The sequence below is a fragment of the Stegostoma tigrinum genome, chromosome 35 (genome assembly GCF_030684315.1).
Source record: "Stegostoma tigrinum isolate sSteTig4 chromosome 35, sSteTig4.hap1, whole genome shotgun sequence".
In the NCBI taxonomy this organism is placed as follows: Eukaryota; Metazoa; Chordata; class Chondrichthyes; order Orectolobiformes; family Stegostomatidae; genus Stegostoma; species Stegostoma tigrinum.
Genome location: NC_081388.1, coordinates 25,222,845 through 25,234,100, shown reverse-complemented (window position 1 = coordinate 25,234,100; position 11,256 = coordinate 25,222,845). Strand labels below are relative to the sequence as shown.

Sequence of the window (11,256 nt, the reverse complement as noted above, 5' to 3'; positions counted from 1 at the left end):
TACAACACTGACATCTACTCAACAATGTTAAAAATTTTCAGGTATTTTCTGTGCAAGCTATTACCCCCTCAGCCTACTTGCAGCGATAGGTGTCATTGATAGTGCTCTCAAGCTGTGCTTACTCAGCTAAATCTGTTCACCAAAGCTCAGTTTGGATTCAATCAGGAACACTCAGCTCCAGTCCTCAAAACAGCCCAAGTATGGATGAAGAGCTGAATTATACAGGTGAGGTGAAGTGGCTGCCATTTACATCAAGGCAGCATTTTGGCTCAGTATGGCATCAACAAGCCCAGGCAAAATGAAAGCCAAAGGGAATTGTGGAAATTCTCCACTGTTTGGAGTCATACTAAGCACAAGGTAAGATGGTTGTGGATGATGGAAGAGTTCCTCAGGGTAGTGTCCAAGAATGAAATATGTTCAGTCACATCATTCATTGAAAAGCTGGTGGTGAGTTGCCTTCTTGCACCACAGCAGTTCATCTGGTGCAGATCGACCACATTATGTTGTACAGAAGGGGGTTTCAGGATCTTGATCCAGTAACGATAGGATTGGCACAAGAGTTTCAAGTCAGGATTAAGCTGTAGTTTGGAGAATAACATGCTAAGCGTGGTAACAATTGTGCCTTACTAGGCAAGTGCCATTTCCAATAAAAGAGAATCAAACCAATTCCCCTGGACCTTTGACACCATTATCAGTGATGAACTCTCCATCATTAACAGCTTTTGAGGACTATTGACTGAAAAATTAAGACTTAGTTCCTCTGGTCCCAAATGGGCATCAAGACTCTATCACTAGGCCTGATTTATAGTCATTTCTTGGTCTAGTCCAGAACTTCTTTAGCTGGCCCCATCTTCTTCTTCCATCTGGTAGCATCTATCTTACTGCCATTTCAGCAAGATGAGGACAAGAAACTCAAACTAATCAGCTATTCAAAAATTGTGGCTACATGATTAAGTAGAGCTGGAAATTCTGCAGTGAGTAGTTCACCCTCTTAGTCCCTAAAGCCTGTCCACCATCTACAAGACACAAGTCAGCAGTATGATAGACAACTCCCCACTTGCCTAGATGAATATTGCTCCAACAACACTCAGGAAGCTCAGTAACATTGAGGACAAAACAGGCCCTTTGTTGAAATCCCATTCACGGCCTCCAGCATTCATTACCTCCACCAGCACCAGAGTTCAATGTCAGCAATGTATCTACAGAATGTGCTGCAGCAACTTTGCAAAGCTGCCTTTAACAGCACCTTTTGAACCAGGTGTCTATCATAGGAGCAGCAGATGTACCTACAGGGGTCGTCTCCAAGCCAAATTTCATTATGTTTTGGAACTGTAATACTGTATCTTCACCATTGCAGAGCATCACACTGTATGACCTGACAGCAAAGGGCAAATTGACATGGGAGAACAAACGCTGACCAGCAGTGGTCACATCTCATGGAATAACATTAAAATTATGCTTCTTACAGTACCACTATCAGTCACTCATATGTAATAAATCCTTAAAGAAATTCAGGAACCATTTATGTTTCCAAGTTCTTTGAGAATGTGACCAAACAGGTAGATGAGAGTAAACCGGTTGATGTGGTGTATATGGATTTCAGCAAGGTGTTCGATAAGGTTCCCCACAATAGGCTATTGTACAAAATGTGGAGGAATGGGATTGTGGGAGATATAGCAGTTTGGATCGGAAATTGGCTTGCTGAAAGAAGACAGAGGGTGGTGGTTGATGGGAAATGTTCATCCTGGAGACCAGTTACTGGTGGTGTACCGCAAGGGTCGGTGTTGGGCCCACTGCTGTTTGTCATTTTTATAAATGACCTGGATGAGGGCGTAAAAGGATGGATTAGTAAATTTGCTGACGACACTAAGGTTGGTGGAGTTGTGGATAGTGACGAAGGATGCTGTAGGTTGCACAGAGACATAGATAAGCTGCAGAGTTGGGCTGAGAGGTGGCAAATGGAGTTTAATGCAGACAAGTGTGAGGTGATGCATTTGGTAGGAGTAACTGGAATGCAAAATACAGGGCTAATGGTAAGATTCTTGGTAGTGTAGATGAGCAGAGGGATCTCGTTGTCCATGTACACAGATCCTTGAAAGTTGCCACCCAGGTTGACAGGGTTGTCAAGAAGGCAGACAGTGTTTTAGCTTTTATTAATAGAGGGATCAAGTTCCGGAACCAAGTGGTTATGGTGAAGCTGTACAAAACTCTGGTGTGGCCGCACTTGGAGTATTGTGTACAGTTCTGGTCACCGCATTATAAGAAGGATGTGGAAGCTTTGGAAAGGGTGCAGAGGAGATTTACTAGGATGTTGCCTGATGTGGAGGGAAGGTCTTACGATGAAAGGCTGAGGGACTTGAGGCTGTTTTCATTAGAGAGAAGAAGGTTGAGAGGTGACTTAATTGAAACATGTAAGACAATCAGAGGGTTAGATAGGGTGGATAGGGAGAGCCTTTTTCCTAGGATGGTGACAGCGAGAACGAGGGGGCATAGCTTTAAATTGAGGGGTGAAAGATATAGGACAGATGTCAGAGGTAGTTTCTTTACTCAGAGAGTAGTAAGGGAATGGAACGCTTTGCCTGCAACGGTAGTAGATTTGCCAACTTTAGGTACATTTAAGTCGTCATTGGATAAGCATATGGACGTACATGGAATGGTGTAGGTTAGATGGGCTTGAGATCGGTATGACAGGATGGCACAACATCGAGGGCCGAAGGGCCTGTACTGTGCTGTAATGTTCTATGTTCTATGTTCCATAGTTTTAATACTGTTGCTCCATATTTTAATGTCAAAATACAGATTTCACAGTCACATGGGGAATGCCACAGCAGTCCTCGACCACAATGCACATTGCTCACAGGCAGAAAGCAACTGGTAAAAGAAGTGGGAGGGGGAGTTGAACTCATATTCCGCTTGGGGCCCCTGCAGCCCAATGGTATCAATGTGGACAGAGATAATGGGAACTGCAGATGCTGGAGAATCCGAGATAACAAAGTGTGGAGCTGGATGAACACAGCAGGCCAAGCAGCATCTCAGGACCATAAAACCTGATGTTTGGGGTCAAGAGTCTAGGCCTGAAACGTCAGCGGTTGTGCTCCTGAGATGCTGCTTGGCCTGCTCTGTTCATCCAGCTTCACGTTTTGTTATCTCAGTATCAATGTGGATTTCACAAGATTCAAAATCTCCCCTCTCCCTACTGCATCCCAAAACTAGCCCAGGCCGTCCCCGCCTCCCTAACCTGTTCTTCCTCTCACATATCCTCTCCTCCCACCTCAAGCTGCACCTCCATTTCCCGCCTCCTAACCTCATCCCGCGCCCCCCCCCCTCCTTGGCCTGTCTGTCCTCCCCGGACTGACCTATCCTGTCCCTACCTCCCCACCTACACTCACCTTTACTGGCTCCATCCCCGGCCCTTTAACTCGTCTCCTCTCTATCTATCTTCTTTTCTCTCCATCTTTGGTCCGCCTCCCTCCTCTCCCTATTTATTTCAGAACCCTCCCCCCATCCCCCTCTCTGATGAAGGGTCTAGGCCCGAAACGTCAGCTTTTGTGCTCCTGAGATGCTGCTTGACCCGCTGTGTTCACCCAGCCTCACATTCTACTATCTCGGATTCTCCAGCATCTGCAGTTCCTATTATCTCTGGTAAAAGTAGTAATTTGTGCCTCTGCAGTCAGTTAGCAAACAGAGAGGTGGGGTTACTGATTGGATCGCCGCGCTGACGGAAGTACAGTACAGCATTGAGGTGACGGGAAGATGGTATGGGCCAGGGCAGTGTCAACTCATAGGTTCCCAGTTCGTCAGTGTGTGAAGAGACGTCAACCTGGTTAGTTACCACAGCAGGACGAACAGGAAACGGAAATCAGGGTTTCTCAGCAACTGCTTTATTGCCTGTTGCTCGGGAGATTAGATCAAGCAAACGAAACGAGTTAGAAAAGGAAGGGGAGAGAGAGAGAAGATAGAGAGGTGAATCGATCCATATTGGCGAAGGTAGCAAAAAAAAGGGAATAAAAGTGAATTTGGAAAGGAATTTCAATTCAGTGGCAGAAAAATAGCATGTGGAGCCAAAGAGAGAAATAAGAACCTAAACATTCGTTTGCAAAGACTGGCAGCTCAGCAGGGACTGGGACACGAAAATAAGGGGCAGCTACAACGGGAAAGACGGCCCAGGGTCGACGATGTTCGGACCTTCGCGGGTCCCTGTCCAGGAACAGATCTGGGATTTGCAGAAAAAAATCCAATTATTAGGTAAGTTTGATTGGACATATCAAAGAAACACAATAGAAGAGAATGAGCACACCAGTCTGACACCTCGTGTCTCTAACAATAATATTTCTGGAAACTCAAACAGTTCAGATATTTTAACCTGGGATGTGTAAGAAATTCTTCACTTGATTCCTTTGATTTGCGAGAATTAAAAGCAAGATAGCAAGGTAAATGGAGAATTGGAAAGAGGAAGAAAGAAAGGAAGGAAATAGAAACTGTGAGAAAAAAATTCATGGACGTGAGATGAAGGAAACTGAAGAGGCAGAAATCAGTGCAGAGAAGATGCTGCATTTAGTCTGAGCAGTATTCATCCTATCAGTTAGAGATTAGAAGAGAATACCCTTTCGTGATAATTGCCAAGGATGACCTAATGCATCAATGAGTTGCAATTAAACAGGGACCTAAAATTCTTCATAAATTTTCCATGAAAGTTTCAGGATTTTACCATGGAAAAATAAGCCAAAGTTCTTTACAATTTGCTGATTTGCTTCAAAAACAGAAGTTACTGGAAAAGGTCTGACAGCATCTGTGAAGAGAAATCACATCTAACATTTTGGGTCCAGTGACCCTGATTTGCTTTTTTTTCTCCATTTTGATTTAATTGGATGTGATTTGATGTGATTTATTGTCACACGTACCTAAGTACAGTGAAAAGCTTTGTTTGCAGGCAGTACAGGCAGATCATAGTAAGCAAGGATGTACAGATCATAGGATGAAGAAAAGATTTGGATATCGTAAGCCATGCAGATTACACTGCAGAGAACATGCACAAGGCAAGGTCAGCATTATTTGAAATTACAGTCCATTCATCACGTGTGTGTGTGTGTGTGTTCAAGCTTTTGTATCCTCTGCCTGATGGAAGAGGTTGTAGGGGAGCACCACTGGGGTACGATGGGTCTTTGATGATGATGGCAGCCTTTATGCAGCAATGAAACATGTAAGTGGAGTCCATGGATGGGAGGTTCGCTTCTGTAATGGTCTGGGCTGTGTACATCACTTTCTGTTCTTTCTTATGGTCCTGGACAGACCAGTTGCCATACCAGGCCATTATGCACCCAGGGAATATGCTTTTCTTTGGTGCAACTGTAAAAGTTGGTGAGGGTACTTATGGACATGCCAAATTTCCTGAGCCACTTAAGGAAAAAGGGCCATTGTTGTGCCTTGACCGTTGCTTCCACATGGAAAGTCCAGGACAGGTTGTTGGTTATTGTCACTCCAAGGAAGCTCTCAACTTTCTCAACCTCAGTTCTGTTGATGTAGATGGGGGCGTGTTCTCCTCCTTTCTTTATGAATCAAAGATTGGTTCTATAGTTTGGCTGACATTGACAGAGAGGTTGCTATCACTGCACCGCGTCATCAAGCCATCTATCTCCTTTCCGTATTCTGACTCAATGTTTGAAGCCCACCCTACCGCGGTGGTGTCATCAGCAAACTTGTAGATGGTGTTTGTTTGGAAGTTGGCAACAAAGTTATGAGTGTACAGGGAGTACAGTAGGAGGCTGAGGATGCATCCTTGGGGGTCTCCAGTGTTGAGGGCTATAATGGAGGACGTGCAGTCTGTCTTCACTGATTGTGATCTTTGGATCCAGAGGATCCAGAGCAGAGGGTGGAGCAACACTTAGGTTTTCTGTGTTTGCCTGAAGTGGTCACCTTCGGGTTAAACCACCACCCATAGTCTCGCCAAAGAGAGAGCAGCCCTATTGTTGGTCAGACCACAGTTACTTTACTCTATTTTACTGGTTCCCTGACCAGGATAAGATTATCCACAGAAGCAGAACATGCTCATCTTATTGACTGGTTTATTTCAGAGGGTGACCGTAAGGCTTACTATGAAAGTTCACAGTGCAAAATCAAGAAGAACAAGGACACCATTCAATATGTCAGAGAAGAAAATAAACGCCTGCACAGAGTACTTGCAGGGGCATTGCTGGTAAGATCAAATCCTTCTCAACGTCTCCCTTTGCCTGATGTGTGGTGACTCTCAGGTTCAACCAGCACTTGTCGACTCTCTTCGAGAAGAGGCCCTATGGTCTAGTCGGACTATGTCGACTTGTTGGCCTTGAATTTTGATTTTACTGACTTGCTCACAAGCTCAGTCATTCACCTCTATTGTAACAAATTTCTGTAGAAGTTGAATGTGTGCTTTTAATTGCCTTCATCACAATATTGGAGAAATAATAAAGCTGCATTTTTACAGCACCGTTTAAATTGAAAATGTGCAAAAGTGTTTCACAAAGAAACCAGGGGAGTAACTGAGAATATTATAAATAACATACGCTGAGCTTTTGAAGAATAAATTGGAAAGATTGATGAATGACTTGGTTGAAAAGTTGCGTATTAAGGAAATGAATCAGATGAGGGTCCAATGAGTCAGTGTAAAGTTGCTGAAGGATGTAGAAAAGCAGATGCCAAAGGAAATTTGTGGGCATTTCACAGAATCACAGAATACCTGAAAACAGGCCATTCTGCCAACAAGTCCACGCTGACCCTCTGAAGAGCATCCCACCTAGACCCGTCTCTGTATAATCCTACATTTCCCCCTGGGTAAGGCACTTAATCTATACATCCATGAACATTATGTGCGATTGAGCATGGCCCATCCCGCTAACCTGTGCATCTTTGGACTGTGGGAGGAGACAAGAACACCTGGCAGAAACCCACACACACACAGGGAGAACATGCAAACTCCACACTGACAGTTGCCTGAGGGTAGAATTGAACACACTGTGAGGCAGCAGTGCTAACCACTGAGCCACCACACTGCTGGAGCAGTTTGTGAAATTAGTGAGGCAATTGAAACATATGAAAATAAACCTTGTAGGTTTAATGGATTGTTAATCTCCCTCACACACACACACACACACACACACTCTCTCTCTCTCCCTCACACACAAACACACTCTCTCTCTCTCTCCATCCCTCACACACACACACACTCTCTCTGTCTCTCTCTCCCTCACACACACGCACTCTCTCTGTCTCTCTCTCCCTCACACACACGCACACACACTCTCTGTCTCTCTCTCCCTCACACACACGCACACATACTCTCTGTCTCTCTCTCCCTCACACACACGCACACACACTCTCTGTCTCTCTCTCCCTCACACACGCACACACACTCTCTGTCTCCCTCTCCCTCACACACGCACACACACTCTCTCTCTCCCTCTCCCTCACACACGCACACACTCTCTCTCTCTCTCCCTCTCCCTCACACACGCACACACTCTCTCTCTCTCCCACGCACACACTCTCTCTCTCTCTCTCTCTCCCTCTCCCACGCACACACTCTCTCTCTCTCCCTCACACACGCACACACTCTCTCTCTCTCCCTCACACACGCACACACTCTCTCTCTCTCCCTCTCCCACGCACACACTCTCTCTCTCTCCCTCTCCCACGCACACACTCTCTCTCTCTCCCTCTCCCACGCACACACTCTCTCTCTCTCCCTCACACACGCACACACTCTCTCTCTCTCTCTCCCTCTCCCACGCACACACTCTCTCTCTCTCCCTCTCCCTCACACACGCACACACTCTCTCTCTCTCCCTCTCCCTCACACACGCACACACTCTCTCTCTCTCCCTCTCCCACGCACACACACTCTCTCTCCCTCACACACGCACACACTCTCTCTCTCTCCCTCACACACGCACACACTCTCTCTCTCTCCCTCACACACGCACACACTCTCTCTCTCTCTCCCTCTCCCACGCACACACTCTCTCTCTCTCCCTCACACACGCACACACTCTCTCTCTCTCCCTCACACACGCACACACTCTCTCTCTCTCCCTCACACACGCACACACTCTCTCTCTCTCCCTCTCCCTCACACACGCACACACTCTCTCTCTCTCCCTCTCCCTCACACACGCACACACTCTCTCTCTCTCTCCCTCACACACGCACACACTCTCTCTCTCTCCCCCTCTCCCTCACACACGCACACACTCTCTCTCTCTACCCCTCTCCCTCACACACGCACACACTCTCTCTCTCTCCCCCTCTCCCTCACACACGCACACACTCTCTCTCTCTCCCTCTCCCTCACACACGCACACACTCTCTCTCTCTCCCTCTCCCTCACACACGCACACACTCTCTCTCTCTCTCCCTCTCCCTCACACACGCACACACTCTCTCTCTCTCTCTCTCCCCCTCACACACGCACACACTCTCTCTCTCTCCCTCTCCCACGCACACACTCTCTCTCTCTCCCTCTCCCTCACACACGCACACACTCTCTCTCTCTCCCTCTCCCTCACACACGCACACACTCTCTCTCTCTCCCTCTCCCTCACACACGCACACACTCTCTCTCTCTCCCTCTCCCTCACACACGCACACACTCTCTCTCTCTCCCTCACACACGCACACACTCTCTCTCTCTCCCTCTCCCACGCACACACTCTCTCTCTCTCTCCCTCTCCCTCACACACGCACACACTCTCTCTCTCTCCCTCTCCCTCACACACGCACACACTCTCTCTCTCTCTCCCCCTCACACACGCACACACTCTCTCTCTCTCCCCCTCTCCCTCACACACGCACACACTCTCTCTCTCTCCCTCTCCCACGCACACACTCTCTCTCTCTCCCTCTCCCACGCACACACTCTCTCTCTCTCTCTCCCTCTCCCTCACACACGCACACACTCTCTCTGTCTCTCTCTCCCTCACACACACGCACTCTCTCTGTCTCTCTCTCCCTCACACACACGCACACACACTCTCTGTCTCTCTCTCCCTCACACACGCACACACACTCTCTCTCTCCCTCTCCCTCACACACACACTCTCTCTCTCCCTCTCCCTCACACACGCACACACTCTCTCTCTCTCTCTCTCCCTCACACACGCACACACACTCTCTCTCTCCCTCCCTCACACACGCACACACTCTCTCTCTCTCTCTCTCCCCCTCACACACGCACACACTCTCTCTCTCTCTCCCTCTCCCACGCACACACTCTCTCTCTCTCCCTCTCCCTCACACACGCACACACTCTCTCTCTCTCCCTCTCCCACGCACACACTCTCTCTCTCTCTCTCTCCCTCACACACGCACACACTCTCTCTCTCTCCCTCTCCCACGCACACACTCTCTCTCTCTCTCCCCCTCTCCCTCACACACGCACACACTCTCTCTCTCCCTCTCCCTCACACACGCACACACTCTCTCTCTCTCTCTCCCTCACACACGCACACACTCTCTCTCTCTCCCCCTCACACACGCACACACTCTCTCTCTCTCCCCCTCTCCCTCACACACGCACACACTCTCTCTGTCTCTCTCTCCCTCACACACACGCACTCTCTCTGTCTCTCTCTCCCTCACACACACGCACACACACTCTCTGTCTCTCTCTCCCTCACACACGCACACACACTCTCTCTCTCCCTCTCCCTCACACACACACTCTCTCTCTCCCTCTCCCTCACACACGCACACACTCTCTCTCTCTCTCTCTCTCCCTCACACACGCACACACACTCTCTCTCTCCCTCACACACGCACACACTCTCTCTCTCTCTCTCCCTCTCCCACGCACACACTCTCTCTCTCTCCCTCTCCCTCACACACGCACACACTCTCTCTCTCTCCCTCTCCCACGCACACACTCTCTCTCTCTCCCTCTCCCACGCACACACACTCTCTCTCCCTCACACACGCACACACTCTCTCTCTCTCCCTCACACACGCACACACTCTCTCTCTCTCCCTCTCCCACGCACACACTCTCTCTCTCTCTCCCCCTCTCCCTCACACACGCACACACTCTCTCTCTCTCCCTCTCCCTCACACACGCACACACTCTCTCTCTCTCTCTCCCTCACACACGCACACACTCTCTCTCTCTCCCCCTCACACACGCACACACTCTCTCTCTCTCCCCCTCTCCCTCACACACGCACACACTCTCTCTCTCTCCCTCTCCCACGCACACACTCTCTCACTCTCTCTCTCTCCCTCTCCCACGCACACACTCTCTCTCTCTCTCCCTCTCCCTCACACACGCACACACTCTCTCTGTCTCTCTCTCCCTCACACACACGCACTCTCTCTGTCTCTCTCTCCCTCACACACACGCACACACACTCTCTGTCTCTCTCTCCCTCACACACGCACACACACTCTCTCTCTCCCTCTCCCTCACACACACACTCTCTCTCTCCCTCTCCCTCACACACGCACACACTCTCTCTCTCTCTCTCTCCCTCACACACGCACACACACTCTCTCTCTCCCTCACACACGCACACACTCTCTCTCTCTCTCTCTCCCTCACACACGCACACACACTCTCTCTCTCCCTCACACACGCACACACTCTCTCTCTCTCTCTCCCTCTCCCACGCACACACTCTCTCTCTCTCCCTCTCCCTCACACACGCACACACTCTCTCTCTCTCCCTCTCCCTCACACACGCACACACTCTCTCTCTCTCCCTCTCCCTCACACACGCACACACTCTCTCTCTCTCCCTCTCCCACGCACACACTCTCTCTCTCTCCCTCACACACGCACACACTCTCTCTCTCTCCCTCACACACGCACACACTCTCTCTCTCTCTCCCTCTCCCACGCACACACTCTCTCTCTCTCCCTCACACACGCACACACTCTCTCTCTCTCCCTCACACACGCACACACTCTCTCTCTCTCCCTCTCCCTCACACACGCACACACTCTCTCTCTCCCCCTCTCCCTCACACACGCACACACTCTCTCTCTCTCCCCCTCTCCCTCACACACGCACACACTCTCTCTCTCTCCCCCTCTCCCTCACACACGCACACACTCTCTCTCTCTCCCTCTCACACACGCACACACTCTCTCTCTCTCCCTCTCCCTCACACACGCACACACTCTCTCTCCCTCTCCCTCACACACGCACACACTCTCTCTCTCTCTCTCTCCCCCTCACACACGCACACACTCTCTCTCTCTCTCCCTCTCCCACGCACACACTCTCTCTCTCT

The 11,256-nt window shown here is 49.3% G+C and overlaps 1 protein-coding gene across 4 annotated transcripts in view; it reads left to right on the top strand.

Moving 5' to 3' along the window:
* Positions 1 to 3,825: 3,825 nt before the first annotated feature.
* Positions 3,826 to 11,256, top strand: part of odad3 (outer dynein arm docking complex subunit 3) — a 55,549-nt gene continuing 48,118 nt past the window's right edge. Inside the window, exons 1-2 of one of the 4 annotated variants that reach the window (XM_048521951.2) lie at positions 3,826 to 4,245; positions 6,072 to 6,193. In XM_048521951.2, the coding sequence (XP_048377908.1) occupies positions 4,176 to 4,245; positions 6,072 to 6,193 (192 nt within the window). In that variant the 5' untranslated portion in view covers positions 3,826 to 4,175. The remainder of the gene's footprint in view (positions 4,246 to 6,071; positions 6,194 to 11,256) is intronic. The other 3 variants (XM_048521952.2, XM_059639911.1, XM_059639910.1) reach the window with 3 other exon arrangements.